General features: G+C 34.1%; 1 protein-coding gene across 1 annotated transcript in view; it reads right to left on the reverse strand.

Annotated features, from left to right (window-relative positions):
* Positions 1–18,009, reverse strand: part of LOC125062388 (Krueppel-like factor luna) — a 73,850-nt gene extending 55,841 nt beyond the window's left edge. Inside the window, exon 1 of the mRNA XM_047668279.1 lies at positions 17,846–18,009. Coding sequence (XP_047524235.1) covers positions 17,846–17,944 — 99 coding nt within the window. The 5' untranslated portion in view covers positions 17,945–18,009. The remainder of the gene's footprint in view (positions 1–17,845) is intronic.
* Between the last annotated feature and the right edge of the window lie 3,784 nt (positions 18,010–21,793).

The following is a 21,793-nucleotide window of genomic DNA, read 5'->3' on the forward strand; positions in this document are numbered from 1 at the left end:
TTGAATCATGACCGTGAAGCAAGAATGTTAAAACATCTGATAAGTTTTATGCAAGAATAAAAGTTGTTTATTGTTTGTTGTTATTCAACAAAGAAAGATTATCAAATTAAGAAGTGAGTAAAAACTTTATGTTACGAAGTAATTATTATCATTGAAAAGTGTTTAAGTATTTTCTTTTTAAAATAATACGACTATTTCCCCAGCGATTTCATTTAATAAAGCCAACGGAATTTTCCGTAAAGGAAACTATATTCTTCCAACAACAATATATTTTAAAACCAGTCTCGGAGTTTTAATAAGGATTGGTGAGCTTGTAAAATGACAAATATACTTTTTACAATACGACCGGACAATACCGGACCCTTCAAATCCGATAGAAATTTTCTATAGATTTTTTTCTAACGATAATTTTACACTTGATTATATACGAATGTATCGCTGTGTTTGCTTGTTTTTTTTTACAAATTTTAGATATTTTACATTCAATATACAAATACATATTTGATTCTTCCAACCACCAACTTCCAGTTTACTTCCAACTTATGTTGACGGTTCTGTGACCAAAGAAATGATTATTATTTTTATAATTATATATAATTTAGGTGTAGGTATAATGTATTAGATTACTGTCATTTAGAAAGTCTTGCTTACGGGAAGTGGTTGGAAATGTAACTAATTAAAACTTAGCATTTTTATAATAATTTAGAAGAGATTCTCATACAATTCAAGAATAAAAATAATTATGAAAGTTGTAAAGAGCTTTTTATTTTATGAAAAGGCTTATGAAAATGTGACATTTCGCTATGAATAAATAAATCCTTTCTCCACATTACTGCAGAATGAAGAGACAGTTTAGTTTTTATTACAGCGATATTTTTAATACATAATCTTACTAGATGACAATTGACAATATATATAAACGAATTGCTGTTCGTCTATTTCGTTAAAACACGAGAATGGCTAGACCGATTTGGGTAATAAATGATCTTGGAATAAAGAAAAATACTGAAAATGACATTTGTACTTTCCAATAAAAACTGTTCCTAGCTGGGAAATATTTGATTTCTTTTGTCTTTTGAGCAATAAACAAGTGTCACTTGGTTGTCATATAAAGGTGCCTTCATAAATTTGTGTTTCATATCTGTAGTATGAGAACTGATCTCTTTGTCGTTGAAATGTATGTAGGAGATATGAAGATTGTAACTATACTTGTTCTGGGTATGACCAGCTACGCCTCAGTAGACATCTTGCTTTGTCAGTGTACTTATTTAGGTTACTTACGGGTGCATAATGTGGATATAATAGAGACTGGGTCTACGGGCAAGAACCTGAGGCGGAAGTTACAACTTTTGGATGTACCGCACACTAACGAGAGCGATACATATAATAAATAACATTTCTAACGAGATAGACCTATTTGTTTGTACACTGGCTGAGTTCACAAGAGCTGCTTGTTATTATTTATGTATATATATATATATATTTGATGTATGTATTTTAATTGTAGAATTATCAGTGTAGCTGTTATTGTGTAGTTCTGTATTAGTAGTACCTAACTGTTAAGATAGAATCATTACGTGGAAAAAAAATAAAAATTACACCGGGTATAATATTTAAATAATGATACTAAAATATAACATTTTACCAGGTAGATACAATCTTTTTTAAAATAGGCATAAGACTTGAAAGGTCAGCTTCAAGATGTCACGTGGAGTAGTTTAATAGTTGCAGTTCCATAAAACTCGTACTACGATAAGCTCTTTAAATAAAATTCCACAAATCAGCATTATATGAACAGACCGAGTCGAGGCAATTGTTATAGATTTTTAACGTTACTATACTTTCTATAGCAGTACATGCGGTCTGTGGATGTCTTTCACAGTTTCTATAAGCAGGCCGTGCGACTTCTAGTGGACTTTCCTGAGAAACGACCTTTAAACCTTTAAAAAAAAGAGCATACTCTCTTCAAGGTGTGGGCTGCAGTAACTGCTCATTTGCCCTATTATCGTAAGCAGAATAGACAATAATCCAACTGTGTCAACAAGTTGGGTTGTCCGTTGTGATCGGAACAGCACCGGTACTCTGTAACTTCCAAGAGCGACTGACATGCTGACTTTAATTAAATTCTATACCACGCGATTCTAAGTTTTCGTCATGGCAACGGATATTGCCTGTACCAAGCAGCATTCAAAAACTTCAGACTCGATATCAGTATTGGAAGTTACAGAGTACTGCCGCTTCGATGAATTGAGTTGTTGGCCGAGGCCCGAGCTTTACATATAACACATAATCACAATTTACGTGTTGTATAAATTTCGTATTTTCCCGAGCTATTCCCACATTTTTTCATTAGCGCTGTCTCATCGTTATTACTTTCACCGTTAACAATGGGTGTATAACTGCCCTATTCATATCACTCTTTCTATGCCCATTGTTTCATAATTATTAGGTGGAAATGGAATATCAAGAGCGCGCTAAGTTGGTACCTACCTGTATTTTGTTTTTATGTGCCAAAGGAAAAAAGAGGTAGAAATCTATACATTTGTGCCTTAAGAACCTGACGAAGATACACCCAAAGAGTGATTACAATTAGGCACTGAATAATGTAGTAAATAAGTGTACGTAACTAAACTAAACGTATAAAAAATAAAGCATATAGTTCTCATTTATGTATTACATAGATTACTAGTAGGCAATTGACATTTGCAAAATAAATTGAGGGAAATCTGTATAATCATAAATCGTAAATTAGCAGGATTTGGAGTTTACTTATGTATTAATATATATAATATGTGTTTAAAGGAATATGAACTGTTGCGTCGCCATCTTGCCGAGGGAAGCTCCAAAAAGTAGCCACCAAGGGTTCTTAAATTTATAAATGTTTGATTTGAAATGTTTAAAACTTGAGCGGTTATTTTAAAATTCTAGCAAGCTTAACTCAGATCTCTCTACTCATGAATTCTCTCGATATTTAACAGGGGAATAAGATTAAGACCCGCCTCTGTTAGCAAGTAGTGCAAATACCACCTTATCCACAAAACCGACTTCACTGTAAATATTGGAAGAGCATCGTGTACACTAGGAACCCCTAATCATTATTTCCTTCAGATTCCAACTCCTTTGATGAGGTATACTGACCATATTGATGTATCTATCGGTATCTATAGAATCAAAGACAAAATTTAGTCTAACTAAAATCCCGCAAAGAGCAGTATTGGCCTAGTGGCTTAAGCGTGCGACTGTCATCCCTGAGGTCGTAGGTTCGACCCCGGCTGTGCACCAATGGGCTTTCTTTCTTTGTGCGCATAACGATAACTGCCTAACTAAAATTGTAAACATAAATGTCAGTATAAAGGCCGATTTACATTATCTTAGTGTTTAGGAGAGTGCTTTAGTACAACTTGAAAGGCAAGTTCTTTAGCGTAGCGTTTACTAAAGCAAGTAGCGTTTACATGTTTCAACTAAAGTACTATCCTAAAGCACTCTCCTAAACACTAAGATAATGTAAATCGGCCTTAAGACCAATTTATCTATGGAGAATAACAAGTATTTATATTTAACAGCGAGGCATATAAAGCTACAGGTGTGTCAAAGATCGAGAGAACGATGTATGATAGGTAAGAAAAGAATAGACAGAATAAAGAATACAGGTTTAAAAAAAATACTAAAGTGGAAATGAGCGGGGCAAGGCAAGAGGAAGCCCAAGGTACAAACGAAAAAGAGACAACTTAGAAGGTGGATGGACGAAATGAAAGAAACAGCAGGTGGCATATGGCAGAGAGTGGCACAGTGCAGAGAGGAATGGCGGGCTTTGGAGGACGCCTTTTGCCTAAAAGGGCACACAGATACCTAATAGAAGATTAAAATAGAAACCTGTTTCAATGGCTGAATTAAAGGACATTATTATTATTACTATTTAACAGCCTTTACAGATCACTAGTATATTCAATAGCTAAAATCGTCAAAGGTCTTATATCGTTTGAAATCTCGGAGAACTTAAGTATAAACATTTTATTTGAAGTTGAAGATTTTCATCAAGGCAATAAACAAGCCTCTTGAATCGATTCAATTTACAATACAACATAATCCTCGGTGTAGTTACATGAACAAGATTTCAATAGGGACCGGCTTTTTAAAAACAATATTCAATTTCCTTGCAATATTTATACTCTGTACGCTGGCGTTTTTAATTTTTTTATAGAACAGGGGGAAAACGGGCAGGAGGCTCACCTGATGTTAAGTGCTCACAGTGCTAGAGGGCTCGCGAGCGCGTTGCCGGCTTTTTAAGAATTTATACGCTGATCCGCTTTTCTTGAAGGACCCTAAGTCGAATTGGCTCCGAAATACATCACAATAATAATAGGCAGCTGGTTCCACAGTATAGCCTATACTAAAAAGGTGCTACGGGTGGAATTTAGTATTCTGCCTCGAAGTCCGATGATGAAACTGAGCTGCAGGTTAATCTTAACAACTCCTCTGAATACTCTTGCTAATGCGGTAGAAGATGCAGAGTGACGTAACTCTTTGGTGGCACCTGGCAATCACATTCCTGCATCATAAGTACCCAAGTCTTTCTCGCGATGTTTTTAAGAGTTAATTATGCGAATTGAAATAGCAACATTGCTATTTAACGTATATTTTCTGCGACTAAAATATTCTACGTATTACAAAAATCTACTGTTTTAATAAAGACATATTTAAAAAAATAAGCAACAACAACCTGTAGATATTAAATATTATCAAGTTTCTCAACAGGAAGGGGTGAAAACCAACCATTCATGGCTAACAAGGACAAAAAATCAAAATGTGACTCAGCGTACAAAACATAGTAACTTAAAACGTAGGTTGGTCTTCCCTCTCTCTTACACAAATGCCAAGGACAGAGATAGTGAATGTAAAATTGCGAACCGGTTAGAGATACCACGAGGAACGAGTCATTTTTATTTTTAGTTATCCCATGAACTGTTTCGTAAGGCAAGTGTATACTGTATGCCATGAGTTTGATAGAATTTAAAACGGTAATGCAATTATATTATATGTATGGAACATAATTGCGCATAGAGGCGCTGTGAGATGTTTCTTACTAAAATGTTATTATTAATTACTTATTAAATAAATAAATTACGAAACAAAGTAATTAAATATTAGAATTGCATATACTTAATACCATACAACTGTTTTCATGGCGTAGTAGTTAGCTTTATTTTTTTTATTTTATTTATAGCCTTATCTTATTTCCTAATACAAAAATATCTAATTATCTTGTGTTAGTGAACATCTTTTACAGTTAGTATGTATCAAGAACCCTCTCCAGTAAATCAGCTTACAAACTCAAAATATATTATTATTACTGCGATACTTTTCCGCTTTAAATAATTATATATCAAGGAAATATATGCTGATATGCTTCTAGCCTGTGCTCGTTATTCGGGACTTCATACGTACAATAAAGAAACTCTTGAATAAGTATGAACAACTTTTCACTTCAAAAAATAAGTACTACGCTAAAACGCCGAATAAAATACATTCACAATGCAAAGTTAGAACACAGATTGTAAATACAAAAACGTATGTACAGTGAATGAAAGGAATTCAAATCCGAAATATGCAAGCAATTAGACGAAGGAAGTATGCAATACGCTTGAGGTTTAATTTTAGTAGAGATATAGCTCTGGAGCCTTTCTTCCATATTCACATATTATAAGTACGTAGCTATGAATACACGTAATACTTAACAGAAACGACGGCAACGGAAATAAAACTTCCGTTCCTACGTGAACTTTTAATTGCCAATAACGTATAATTAAATTCCTAGTGATTTTACTTTTTTTTTATAAAATACGCGCTATAAATGACACGTCTAATTCTGAATTAAAACTGATTAAATAAGATAAAAATTGCGTAAGATTAGTATTTTTATTACCTAATCATTTGAACGTATAACGAACTCAAAAGTTTATCGAATACAATGACAAACTCACCCATTGGTTACGAACACAAGTTCAAGGTCAACAAGTCGTCAATAATATCATAGACTCTAGAGAGTCTATGCCCACGTTTTCTAAGCTGTGTCGAGCTTACGACATAAACACGAAATATGAAGTTTATCTGTTATAATAAAATCTATATTGTTTTACAAAATTGTTATGAATTTTTACTATTTCACAGTTTCCGGTAAATCCAAAATGAATAAACCCGACACTTTCGCCTCGTTACCGTCAATTTGATGCGAAACTAACCGGCTCAAATCGATGTGTGGCACCCAATTTGTATCTGACAATGGACCGAATTTGATACGTGACATTTAAAACATTTGTCATGAACGTAAGAAACAGGTGATTCAAAATTATTTTATCTAAGCTTTTACCAAATCGACAAGATGAGACAAAAATATTCTAACAATTCAACATATTGATAACGATGTACCAAAGCAAACCGAGACAGATACTTCGGAGAGACGTTTGCATGTCTCGCCGCATCGTACCAATACGTGGCGACGGTAACTGTCTTTTTAGATCGGTCTCTTATTGTTTGTTCGGGACGCAAGAGAAACACAGGGAGATACGCCAGCGAGTCGTCGACCGAGTTGTGGATAATTGGATCAGATACAAAGATTTCATAATCGGCGACCGATCATACGGGATGTGTATACATCAGGCGTCTGACTATCGCAATTTAATGTCCAGGGATGGTGAATACGCCGGTCATGTTGAGCTGCATTGCGTGAGTGAGTTACACCAAGAGTTTACGTTCGTCGTTCACATGAACTCAGGTTTAAAAACAATCGAATACGGTCACGGTAGGGTTATCAAACACCTCCTGTTCTCCGGGTATCTTGACGCGGGCCATTACAGTGTTTTAGAGTATTATTAGATTTGTTACTGGATATTTTAATAAATTATTTATGACATATGTATTTGAATTAACTTACAAAGCATTTGAAACGGTTTTATCTAGTAACAATGAGTCAGTAAGTGTTATTTCCTGTCATGGATTTAATGAATTTAGAAACTACAAGGATATTGAAATCGTAAACGATGTGTATTTTGACGCGTTTTTATTTGGCGTCACGTCTTTTTTAAATATAATAAATCATTAAACACAGGCTCCTGCGAGGCTCAACCCTGAGGCAGTGCTATCAAACTCCGTCTGGGCCCTAATGGATTTTCTTTCCCATTTATTTGTCAAGGTAATCTACACCTGACATCTGTCAGCCACAGTGGACTGAGAGACCTACTTGTCTATAAAATATAAACCCAAGAAATATCCATTGTAACATGATGGCGACGGGCGATGGATTAAGGTAGCGTTCCAGTATGACGTAACGAATTTTGGGGGGGGGGTCCTTTTGTAAAACGTTACGATGCGGGACGGGGATTGAATTACGCGTTATTGTTAATATTATTTTCGACTATTTCCAGTACTTTTCACCACATAATGGTAACTTTTCGGTATAAAGAGTCACTGCGTGGTCACGAAACGTTTTACTATTGGGTACAGAAAAACGTTACGACGCGTTACATGGGGGGGGGGTCAATAATCTCATAAAATTGCGTGATACTTCCTCCCTATACTTATTAATTGGAAAGTATTTATAATACTACAATGTATTTTATATATTGTTTAAGATTGTTATTTCAAATCGTTTGAGACGAAATCGCTCTCAAATATTTATTTACGAATCTCTTTGGAAAACAAAGAATAGAATATAAATTAATACGGGTTCATTGAATAGGAACAGTTTAAGTTAATCAAAGGCCCTTGACTTGTTGCTGTTTAGATGAGGGCATGTTCGTTGTGAGAGTATGGTGAGTAGTTATGTACGCAATATTACTAAATGTCTTTTCTATATATGATATGGAATAAAAGCAGAGTACCTACTTGACATACTCCTTCTAATTCTGATTATATTGATTTATATTTTTGATATATGACACACATTGATATCTGTCTCTTTTAATCACAACGATAACACTGCTTGGTAGAAAGAGACAAGTGCGTAAACTTATTTTATACTGTATAAAACCGATTTCGATTTAGTCAAAAAAGACAGTGAAAATAGTCAATATATGTAAAAAAGTCGTCAGTGTGCGTAGCTGTGTTTGTGTGTACCTATCTGATTGCGTGAGAGAAAGACTTCTTCATATAAGACTAATGAATAGTCAGCGGCATTCATTATTATAGGATTACATTGCCATATTGGTATGAAATACTAATAGAAATCTGTAATTGTTTTTTAAAAATTAAAACATTATTAAGGACCTACAGTATACATTTACGTAATTTAAATATTTAATTATTTTTAATTTTAAATGTAGCCTACATTTCAAAGTTTAATATATTTAAAAAGTTTAATATATTTTAAAGTTTAATATATTTTTAAAAGAAAAAAAAATTGTGAGATTATAAATCTGTTCGCTTATAACTTATTCAATTCATAGTTACATCTATATAAAAATGACTGTAATTCTATAATTACCATTTCTGAAATCATGGATGAGAAAATTGAGCGAGAAACTTTACTTCTCTGTTTAATCAAGTATTTATTGCAGAAACTTCGAATCAACCAAGCACTTGCGGCTATCTTCACACATAATAGTGTATGCAATGCAGCAGTGTGAAGTTGAGACGGATCGCTAGTTATTATAAATTATGTGCAAAGTTTGTGATATCCTTGTAAAAATTAGGTCAGCAAAATGAGGTGGACTCGTTTGGTGTTCGTTCAATTTAATGAGAATACATTTATTTAATATGTATGACTCAACTTTGATGTTGGCGGTAATTTGTCGGACGTTCGATGACACATTCGTAGAGATTGGTGGTGAGATTGTGAGAATATTATTGTTACGAAACTCAAAAATTACATTTTTGTACGGTTTCCGCCAATAATACTGGCTTGAAGTCGTTATTCGTTGTTATCAACTGTATTGTTACGATAATGAAATATAATACAATAACTGTGATTACTTATCACAGGCTACGATGGCTGTCCTTCCTCCATACTACGTCCATGGTTTAAGAAACTATGTCAGGTGTACCCAACGAACCACCAATAATAAACAAAAGAAAAACAATGAAGAAAAACCAACAACAAACAGAAATCTATGCTTACTGTAATTTTAACCTAATAAAAAATTTATTAAACAGCTTGCCACAGGAAAGTTTGCACCTGTAGTCGATAGGAGAGTTAATCGTTCTGTAAAAATAGTGCCAAGTAAATAATTTACATTCCGAATGCGGTTTGGGATTACTGAATCGTTTCGGAGAAAAACGTGAAAATGTACTTAGTCAAACCTTTAAGGGTGTACAGGATGTCCAAAAAAGGGTATCAAGCGCTGGTCTAGAGATAGAGCACCCTTAGAGGAACCCGAACATCATGTACGATTTTTTGTAATTTAGGAGTTATAATTTTTTGGGACAGCCTGTATAATAATGATCCTAAAAAATCGTATAATCGCGGACATTTATATGGCTTAGAGTTCAGGACTTTAATCGCCTCGTTTATCTCAAAATAGGCATTGTTCTCAAAATCGTTATTTAATTTGTTGTTTGTCCAAAACTTTACGGGTCTGACACCCGGCCATTCCGACTCAAAAAATATTTAATTTAATAATTGATAAACTATATATTTTCCCAGAGCATTGTATGGGTTTATGTACAATTGGTGAAAAACAGTAAGTGCGCAGTACAATCCCATTATTAACCTTTTGGTATACGGTTCGTAAGCACCCCACTTAGACTTTGCGTCGCGTATCATATGAGTCATAAGACCAGTCATATGCACAAAAGTAAACACGATAATCTAGTTCGTGAATCAGTCATTACCGAGTACCAGTTAGTACAACCAATTGTAACTTAGTAATCCATATAACATATTATTGAAGCATGGTGGGCAACACGGACACATCGTAAAAGATCAGACGAGATAATATTAACGACCAAAGTAGGGAGCGTGGGGCTTGTTGTAACAGGGGTAAATAGTAACAGACCTTTTTCAATAGGAATTTGAATTTTATTCACGTTTTTTTTTTACCTAATCTTAAACTTATAACGTGCCACGCCACTTTACCACAGCCAGGGTCCCGCCAGGCGGCTCAGTGAGTGGGTGTGTGCAAACGCTTTATTGTTGACAGGTAACCTATAATTTTACTAACGTAAATTTTTGGTTAGTTTCACTATTTTCGTAGCTTTGAAGTTTTATGTATTTTATTTTATGCTAAAATATAACTATTTATGATGTTGTATAACAGTTTTCAAGATTACTAAGTTGATTTAATAGTTATCAGGATAAATATTAAGAACTATATCAAGGGGCTAGTTGTAACAAAACCTCGGGGTATGTTGTAACATGTTACAATTTGCCCCCAGATTGCTGTAAGTTACTGACGGCCGATGTTCATTTTTCCCCAGCTTAAATACTAAGAAATGTTCATTCGCGGTGGACCTCAAGATTGCATTGGAGCTGGTAATTCTTCAGGGTGGATGACTGATAAAGAATGTTTGATTTTTGTAGATCATTTTAACAAAGACGCGAAACCTACCAAGAAAGAGACAGTTCTGTTGCTGCTTGATAACCATGGCTCACATGTGAATATTGCAGTTGTCGAAAAAGCCAAAGAAAACAATGTTGTCATGTTATAGTTTCCCTGCAATTGCTCCCACAATTTGCAATCTGTAGAAGATGTAGGAGTCTACGGTCTTTTAAAAACTACGTGAACAGAGCACAGACTGCATGGATGTATAATAAGTGCCATGTTGACATGATATATGTACCTTATATACTTCATGACATGATATAAGTACCTTATATATATATATTATACTTCAGTACAGAATAATAAAGATAGTTAAAATCTTAAATCTTTAATTTGTTGATTATATATTTTTTCCAGTTAACTATTTCATAAAAAACACATTATAGAAATACCTAGTTAGTTTTTGTTATATACAAAGCAAAATGATCCAAGATGTGAAAAAATTAAACAATTGAAGGTGTCATTTTTGTTGTTACTACTTGCTCCAGCAGATGTTACAACTAGCCCCAACCACGGGGTAAGTTGTAACACTTCCCTTTTTTTCAAAAAAATAATAATTGTGAGATAGTTGCCTGTAGATTTGATAATATTTCGATTAGACTTCATAGATAAATAGTAAGAGTATCGATCAAAATTTATTTACTAGTAATTTAGCCAATACACTTCATGATATTCAATTATTTGTTAAAATTGTTACAACTAGCCCCACGCTCCCCTAGATTCAATTTCAAAGCCTTTATTTCAACTACTACAAGAGAAAGTTCACAAAAATATGTGAATAAAAAAAATAAAGTATAACCAAAGTAGATATTATAAACAAAATAAGGAAATTGAAACGGCGCTGGGGCACATGACGAGAGATAGCAGGTTGAAATGGAAAAAGTTATTTAACGTTAGTTAGTTATTATAAAGGCAACCACGAGATGGAAAAAGGAAATGAGGAAGACAGAGCAAGATATGGGCAGACGATAAGGAGGCACAACTTGGACAAGAAGAGCTAACATTAGAAACGAATGGAAGCAGCTGGAAGAGGCCTATGTGTCACGGGACACGCTAATCACTAAAAGCGACACATCTGATGTATTAGATTAAGTTATGTTATGTACCTAAAACATGTATTTAATATATCATACTGGGTGCCTTAGCTTACTAATAACAATCCATAAGTTGCCTTTTGTATTTTTTCACTGTTCAATGATGGACAGGCAAGTGAGCAGGTTGGTGGGCAGTGTGAGTATGTAATTAGGTCCCCCAGGCTGCCAATGCTCATGTCGCTGCTATGACCTCTTTAAAGTCGTTCAGTTCGATTAAGTTCGGTATAAGAATAAAGAGTGAGTGAACACACTGATATTGCAGCAATAACTATTTACACATTTGCTTCCGGCATTGGCGGAACATTAACCGAAAACGACCTAGTATTTTAGAGGTTGTTTAATACGTATATTATTCGTGTTTTCGCAAATTAAATAAAGCAGAGCGGCTATCATAAACTCTGTATATCAAACGAATAAAAAGTATGTATATGCATATGCATATAATATCTAGGTAGGTAGGTATATATATAGTTATAACGACATCGAAGGGACTACACTTATATTTGGTCGTAAAAACCGATAGTCGTAACAGCCGATGACGATTAAACTCTAACACAATAGAATTCGGCCGGGACCTTTGATTTTTGTCAATATAACCGGTATGTTGTTCTAAACCATTAGTCGTAAACGGTTTTGACTGTAAATTAAGTAAGACTTGTTTTACGTCACCTAAAGAGAATATTTCCAGAATTGCATTTTCGACGCCTTATCGCATTATAAAGAACAATAAACTATAATGCTATCAACATTTAGATTAACCTATCAGCTGATTTGATACTATTACACAACACAGTAGTACAGTTTATATGTTTTCCTCATATATTTTACTATCATTGAATTAATTTCTCCACTACGATACAATATCGCACGCTGATCGCGCGAATTGCCGGATCGTCGATATGAGGGGAACCCGATGTTGCAAAAAGGTTGTGAGCACCTAAACGGTCAAAGTTAAAATCATATACCTATCACAGAATTGTACCTTGTAAAGCTAAATGTCTATGATTTAAGTTTCTCTCTATAATCTTTATTATTATTATTTGTTTTACAATATTGTTTTGCGAAGGTATTTTATAAAGCCAAATAAATGTATAATAATAATAATTTCCGCAGTAATTTTCAATCGACTGAATGGTTCTTCAGTATTCTTTTGTTCAGCGTAGATCATATAAAGGCCGTGTGGGCGCTAAGAATCGAGTATGTATTGTAATGACTTCAATCGTCAACCTATATATAATTGATGACTATTCAAAAGGATAAGGATAGGCTTACGAAAGCCATGAAAACATACTTGAATATTATGGACTCGGCACCGACTTCCACTCATATACATCCGCCGTAAATAAATAATGTATAGGTACGTAATTCTCTATGTAATACAATACAATAAAAGTCAATAGGAATATGAAATGATTTTTTTTATGTTTTCTAGATATTCCCCGACTACGTAGTCGGATGAGTAAACACTACTAGCTATTTCTTTTAACAACTTTTTGTATGATCTTTACAACAAATATCAAAAATATGCCTATTAACCATTTATGCCCATAGCTTGTTCAGTGTTATACCTGTCGTATATAAGAAGCAAATAAGAAATGCTTGTCATTAAATACTTTTAAATGCATTTCGGATTCGTTTCTATTTTTTTATAAGGAGTTTATAAAATTGCACAAAAACAAATGCTTTAATATGCACGGATAATGCAATAAACACTTCCACAATTTTCGAAATAATAGGTTTGTTTACAGTAAATGGAGACTATAGCCAGCATTTACAGGTTTCATTATTCATGGATATGAATGCAACACGAAATACAATTTGATTCGTAAACCGTGTTTATTTTACTTCGGAGTCAATAATTTTTTAGTGAAATTGCGGTAGCTTTTAGCGCCACTGAAAATTCGTACAATTTTCGAATATTCATATTCGTACAGCGTTCCTACGTGGAAATACCGTTGCGCAAATAACACGGTCCATTATTGGATCAATCGTTTTTTATCTGAAAATCTTCGGATAAATACCGAGCCTCACGGTCGGCCGGTAACCATTGTTGACAATAACGAATTGAAGGCGATAGAGGAAACGAATCCAACGCAATCTACGGCTGAGCTTGCTGCGGGCTTTGGAGTGTCAACACAATATTGAAGCACTTGCGTCAAATCGGAAAGATAAAAAGCTAGATAAGAAGTTCCACACGAACAAACAACGAACACTGAATCGGCATAGAGACGAGGGAATTCTAAATCGAATTGGAAACTGCGATGAAAAGTGGATGGGAGTCGAAGTGTTCTTCTCAGTGGGTGGAACCTGCACCTCATCAGTGTGCTAAAAACTACTCAAAGATGATGGTAACTGACTGATGAACTAATCTTGTCGGACTAGTACATCACAGCTTCTTACCGAATGGCACATCACATGGCACAAGTCACAACAGTGACGACATATGTCTATTGCCAAGAATGATGGAGAATGACTCTTCCCCATAGCGAGTCTCTACGACAACGCACGTGCTCACACTTCACAACAGACCATCTCAAAGCTACAAAAGTTACAGCTGGAAGCTCTCCGTCACCCACCGTACTCATCGGACCTTGCAACGGAATTCTATATTTTAGATTTTTTTTAATTGGGAATAAGCACAGTCTCTTCCGGCAGACTTCTACAGTAAAGGGATAAACAAACTACTATCAAAATGAACCATTGTATTAGTAATAAGCTGAAATAAAATAAAAAAATGTTTATACAAATCTTCAATTTGATATAAATAACAATGTTTATACTAAAAAATCAATGGTATTCGTCTTATCACTCATAATTTTCTATCAACTTCTTTATCAGATATTGATAAGTATATTTTTGTTTTTGTTTGTGCATATAAAAATTGTATATTCCCTACAAATACATCAGTAATTATCATTAATACTAAACATGTAGAAGGGTTGTACAATGAGTCACATTTAACGCTAAGTCTGAGGGTAAAACCGGCTACTTGGAGAGTATTAAAAACTATAAATTAAAAGAATTAAGTCTCTGTAACACGGCATTGATCTTAGGATTAAATTTTTAATTGTGACTAGGTACTTTTTAAATTTTGCTTCAAGTATTTTAATGTTGTTTTTAACTATGCCGACTTAAAATATCTGAAGACGGAGGTTACCAATTTTACGTCTAATTTTGTTAGGAGCATCTGGTCAACGGTGGCGACAATTATTTCACAATTTCGAAAGTGAACTAAGAATGGCCTCCGAATATTCCAAATTCCTTTAATCAAGCCTGAGTGTTCCTTTATACTAAAACTTATTGGAATTTTTCAATTCAAAAATGGAACTTGGGATTTTCTACTCGCCCCCATCGTTACGACTTTTCCAGTATGTTCTATTTAAATAACCAAAGCTGCAAATACTGTATGAGCAGTTGAACTAGTCCATCATTATGAAGCTGAAGGAAATGAGTCAAGAATCATGGCATACAAAACTTTGGTAAATCAAATATTGTAATGGAATACCACGAGAGCAGATGCTGGACCAGTTTTACCTACTTATCAGCAGCTTCAGAATGTTTATACAACGGTACTTAGGGCTTCAATAAAAGTTCCCTCCCAAACACAACGGCGTATTAAAATTTTTGGCGCAGGGATGTATTGGTAGTAAGTTTGAAGCCAAAAAATATTATCCGATTCAAAATAATATTAACCGCGAGTTCTGAACGGCCTAGAACGGATGAAAACGCTTAGTTATCAGAAATATGGCGAAATATGAACAAGCACTTTATAAAGAGAACAAAAGAGGTTAAAAGAATGACTGAATTTTAACGCTCCCAGTTTGGAACAAATAGCAATTAAAGAACACAAATACAGCTGGAACGTGAGCTGAAGTGCTATTGAAGGATTACACTTAATATTCAAACCGAATTTGGTCGGTTTTCACATTTCTCGCATACATTTAGCATCGTGTGTATTATATACTATATCGAGCGAACTGTTCGTTCCCTAAACCAATCGTTGTTATCATATGTTTAATTTTGGCTGCGCTTTGTAAAACCTGAACTACTTTAGCTAAAGGTCTTTAAAAAGCGCACGCGCATGGTTAGAGCCTTCTGGCTGCGTAAGTGCCCATGTGGTATCTTAACATGAGCTAATGCTGCCCGTTTTTAAAACTCATAAATATTTCTACCATTATGTTTATACATATCAGTTGCTGTGGCATAAACATTCAAGAATCGTTAACGGCCCATGATGTAATTCATATAAAAAATAAAGAATAAATTATGTATGAAGATATATGACATCAACTATGGGAGAACACATTGTTTTTATTCCTCATTGGCTGTAAATCGGATTTTACTTGAAAATACATTAAAATACAAAAATATGAGGATAATTAATAAATAAATCGTGGATTTTCTTTGAGTAGAGCGCGGTTAAAACTTCCGGTATTCAGCTATCGCTTGCTATGGATATTGGAAGAATCTATTAGTAAAATTTTCAGGTTTCATTTGTAACCGTCGGTTAAAAAGTATTAGTCGTCAATATTGAGGGGCGATGATTTTTTTTAACAAGTGGAAATGTTTGCGCCAGTTATCAATCTAAAGATGGTTAATAATTGGGGATTAAACACGTTTATCAGCTATTAAATTCGAGTGCTTAACAATAGGTAAGTCTAGGAGAGACAGTTTCTTTATGGAAAAATATAAAAAAATACTACGATTGTAAAAATATCCTTATAACATTTGAGCAGTGTTGGCGTAATGGCTCAGGCTCCAAACGGCATCCGTTCGAATCACGACTGATTTTTACGCATTAACACTTACGAAAGCAAACATCGTAAGGTAACTGGCATGTATTCCAAAACTTTACGAAATATCAGGCCTATTAAGAGGTTGTATCTATTATTATTAACTAAAATTTGTTTTGACATATTTATATATAATTTATCCCTTCCACTTAAACGCTTACAATAAATGTTCACATGAAACAATTAATTATTAGATATCAATTTCCTACGAATACTCTAAATTCGTCATATATTCGGAATCTGGGAAGCGGAATTGTTAGCGCTCTGTGTAATTGGCACCGAATTATCGCTTGTAGCTCGATTACAGGAAATCTATTATTGCATTAAATACACGTATTAGTTAAGCTTTATCCGAGCTTATTCCAATATGTGTGCTTGTTTAAAGCTCCTACCAGCGGTTAAGCAATTAAGCATGGATGATACTGCGAAGTATAAATAGGTACTGAATATTTACGTCGTTTTGGAGTAAACTAACTTTAAATTACATTTACAAGGATAATAGAGAAAATTCACAAGTACGTTGAGAGTTAAAACTATTGCCATAATATAGGTACGTTGAGTGTCAACTGTCACAGAGACATCTGTCATTTTGCGCGGCGCAGGACTTGAGTATCGTGCGAAAATTCGCGTAGTTTTTATACTAAAGGTATGAAGTTGATAAATGTTTTTCCATAAGGGATAAACAATACGTAGCAAAATAACTAAGACGGGCAGATTTTTTTTTAATATCGTATTGTTAAGACTTGTATGAACACTTTTTGTTAGTTTTATCAGCGAGAGAGATAACATATCTTTAGTAAAATATTAGTACTGCATATATTCGGACAGATGATAACTAACAATGCATGATTCCAAACTCTTTAAACTTTGCAAAAAATCCGCAGACAAAACTATCATCTAATTTTTTTACAGACTTCGTAATTACGACTTCAAAAATATATTTGACGACAAAATTTCTAGACATGTAATTTAACCATTGCTATGAAACTTCCGTTTAAATTAGGTATAAGTCATCATTATCCTTTTAAATTAAATTGACTTTTAGAAATACAACGTCCAACTTGTTGCTTAATTAAACTACCGCATACTTAATATCAATAGTCATGGCAAAGTTGGAGTATAAAGCCGCAACAGAGATAAACATAAAATCCGAAACATAGCTAGGATATTTTTAGTAATGCCGTAAGCACGTCGGTCGGCATCGCGCGATCATCGCAACAAACAGCGTAAAAAATAAATCTTAAAACTAATCCAAGTTCAAAGAGAACTAAGTTAACTTGAAGATTCGTGGAAATCGACCGCTCTACAGTCTCACGCAAGCGCGACAGTGTCCTACAGAAGATCCTAAATGGTAAAACAATAATGCGCCAGCCACCATTCGCTTAGCATGCTATGACAAATGAAAAGACGCTCAGCCACTCACCTGTTCCCAATAATCCTCGAGGGATTTCCACTCAAAGTACCCCGTGTCGGTCACGTCCTGCAGTTCGCGGAACAGGTTACCGCTCGGTAGGACATCCATCGTCGTTACATATAATCGCGACACGAAAAATAACAATACACCACGCGTCTTACTACTGTGGCAGCACGCGCACAACTGATTAAGTACGACTAGGGAAGTTCTTAACGGCCGCGGCGTAGTGTAGAGACGCGCGTATTTTTAACATTATCGATACTAGCTAGTAACAAGAGTAGATAGATACTTTTCTAATACAATTCATAATTATCATTTGTTTCTCTGCATTAACTGGATTTTTGTATATTTATATGTAAGACAGTGTAATATTGTACAACTTTAGTCTATTAAATTCTTTATTAGGTTTCGTTTGCGTAGAGATATTTGAAAACCTTAAATTTTATACTATTGTTGATCGATGAATCAGTTTTCTTTTACGACTTATGACAATATATTGTACTTGAATTATGTATGTATTTAATTTTAATGTGGTAGGAGTTTCACGTATATCCCTTAATCGAAAACGTGGGTTTTATCACAATACATGCTTATTCAAAATACACTCGCATTTATGACAAATTTCTAGTATATAATTTGACAGCGTTAAATGTTCTTTAATATATGTAGGAGTATGGTGATATTAGTGTGAGTATTGAACGCACTAATCCTAAATGGCACATCACTATTTCATGAAATTCCACGAGCCAAAGTAGTAATGGCGTGCGTGTGCGTGCTTTTGACGGTTTGAATCTTTATTGAATAGGTACCAGCGAATCTTCGCTATCTTTTTGCAATAAAACTGTTTTTTAGTAAATATTGGTAACATATACCTAAAATATAAATATGTTGTTTTGGTAGTAATCTTAAAAAAAAATAGTATGAGCTATTAGTAATATAATATTATATATATGTAACAATATTACTAAACTAATTTATTAATAAGTTGAGAAAAAAATTAAAAAATATCACATTATTTATTAGCGATATTCTTATTTTTTTAAATCTGGGGGTAAATGGGCAGGTGGCTGATCTCATGTTAGGTGGACACATACAGCCCATGGACACTCTCAATGCCAGAGGGCTCCCGAGTGCGTTGCCGGCCTTTTAAGAATTGGTTCGGAAACACCTACTTAAGTGAGTTCCCGATAGTGGTGATAAATCGCTCAGTTGTAGAATGATGGACATCGAGATGATGCTGGTGGAATATTCTGCCTCGACGTCCGATGATGAAACTCAGCTGCAGATATTAATCCGAGCAACTGGTTAATACTTTATAAATTTAAAGTCAATTTTAAATATTTTCAAGAACCCGCTAATTCATTATCTAGCCAATATGGCTTCGCACCAGTTCAAGCATGCCATTTAAAAAACACGACCTCAATTCGTTTGTGTGGACTATGCCTGTCAACGCAAATGTCAAAATAATGTGAAATGTTAAAATATATATATATATATATATACATTTCGATCAAAAAAAGTCATTCTCTTAAATTCTTCTGTTAGGATTAGATAGACACATCTTTGCATTATGCTACGTATCCTCGATTTGACTAATCTGTGGCAGATTAACCAAATCGATGTTTGATAATCTGTGGCATGTACTGACGTATGAAATATATATTTAAATTATGTATTTTTTATAAATTAATTGTTTTATACTATATTTATGTATCTATTGTGATTATTTGTCAATCTAATAGGCAAGTAGGTGATCAGCCTCATGTGCACACACGCCTTCGACGCAGTTTCTTCACGATGTTTTCCTTCACGTACGTGTGAAAAACAAAGACAGAAAGTCCATTGGTGCACAGCCGGGGATCGAACTTACGACCTCAGGAAAGTCGCACACTGAAGCCTCTAGGTCATCACTGCACTCTTATACATATTATTCTTAAAAAAATAAAAAACTTTTTTTATTTCTTTTTATAATTACACTTCATTTTTCATTCTCTTAATTAGTCTATTATATTTAATGTTTGACTACTACTTTTTGTTACTAGCTCGTGGTCATGGTCTCAGTAAAAGTTGTGCCTTGCTAAAGTCGACGAAGTTTTCAATAAAGTTGGTTTCGTTGAACGGGCTAGGTTTAATTTGTATCCAAGCTATGACCAGTCCGAAGCCATAGACTAACGTCGAGAAGTTGTATCCGTCGACCGGAAAAACTTCTTACCACGTTTTTTTTATGGCAATCTTTGGCACGTTTCGGGGATATTGTCATCGCAGTGATTGTACAATATGGGTGTCTTGTGAACTTCTAGAAGTAGTGTTACCTCCTCAGACTTTTAAGAGTTTTCAAATAACTCTAAAAAACAGTGCGTGCGTACAAAGTACACAGGTCAGAAGTGAAACTTATTTGGCAAACAAATTTTTAACTATTGTTCATATTTATACAATTCTGAAACTTTAGATTTCCGAGACTTAGATGGAGGGAAAAAGGAAGATATGTTAGGAATTTAATGAATTTAATTGTCATTAAGATATTAAAAGTGTCGAAAATTCATACATATAATAAATTTAATTTTTCTAATTTATGCGATATTAAAAACACGTGGCATTTTAATTTACAATTCGTCATTTGAGATTTCAATAAATTATTTTGCATAAAATATAAAATACCAAAATATCATAAATTCTCTTAACGAAATTTTAATTTTAAAAATAGAATTTCTATAAGGTAATTTAACCTTTTCACTCACTCTCAATCACTCTCTCCCTTCTTCGACAAAAACGCTGCACATCTTCGTGACGTTTTTTAATTGGGGTACAATTCATGCGCCTAAAGAAGTTTCACTTCAAAAATAATGTCAAAATAAATAAATCAAAGTGGGGTTTGCTAATATATAATTCGAGAACGGATTAACTCCGTCCTCCGTACAAAATAACTCTTGGAAAATTGACTAGTAAAAAATTCAAATACAATTCATATTCATTCAATTGTTTGACAGTTACGAGATAACTGTGTAACAATTAATGTTCATCCCGATACGGTGAAATCTCCTACAGCATTCGCACAATGGCGTATTTTATATTTAAAAATGTTAGTTAAAAGGATTGATATATTATATTTTCGCTTGTCAAATATTTTGGCATGCGATCTGACATTTATTTTGTGTATACGGAAAATATATTAAGCTTAATCATCGCTTAATCGTCGTGTTATTATGATATAGTATTTATTTCATAAAATCATAAATTACGTTCAGATAATCCACAACACGACATTCATGAACTGCTAGGCGCTTTAAGTTCGCCGGATCTGCTAGGAGCATACAACATATAAGTCATAGTAATACAGTGGAATCTCGATAACTCGAATGTCAAGGGAACGGCAAAAAAATCGAGTTAACGAGTTTTCGACTTATCTATATCTTCGAGATACATATGATTTAAATGCTGAAATTTCGACTTACAGAGGCGCGATTTCTAAGTTCGATTTGTAGTCGAATTTGAATAACAATTCAACTTAAGTTTTGTAGTTTATATTTTTTTATTTACTGTATTTATTCATTGCATGTGTACAAGACAAAAAAACAATATATTAGAAGCCCCGAACCCGAACATTCATTTTGGGATTTCATTGCAATTATTTCGGGGAATTCCAAGTAAGATGTCATTATATATCACTAACTACCACTTACAGAGTCTCCTTTTTGAAATTCGAGTTATAGAGAATAAATATGTATTATGAATACTTCATAGGGAAATAACATTTTGGTCGAGTGACAAAGTCTAAATAAATCCCGAATTATTTAGACCTTTTACTTACCGCGTATTTAGGGGTTCTACTTACTGAGGATTTCGACTTCACAATGTTTGAGTTTTCGAGATTCCACTGTATATTAAGTTAATTTTATAGCTAGGGCCATACTGTATTGATGTTAACACAGCAAATGAGTTCAGGCCTTTAAAACAGCG

The sequence above is a fragment of the Pieris napi genome, chromosome Z, assembly GCF_905475465.1.
Source record: "Pieris napi chromosome Z, ilPieNapi1.2, whole genome shotgun sequence".
Classification (NCBI taxonomy): Eukaryota; Metazoa; Arthropoda; class Insecta; order Lepidoptera; family Pieridae; genus Pieris; species Pieris napi.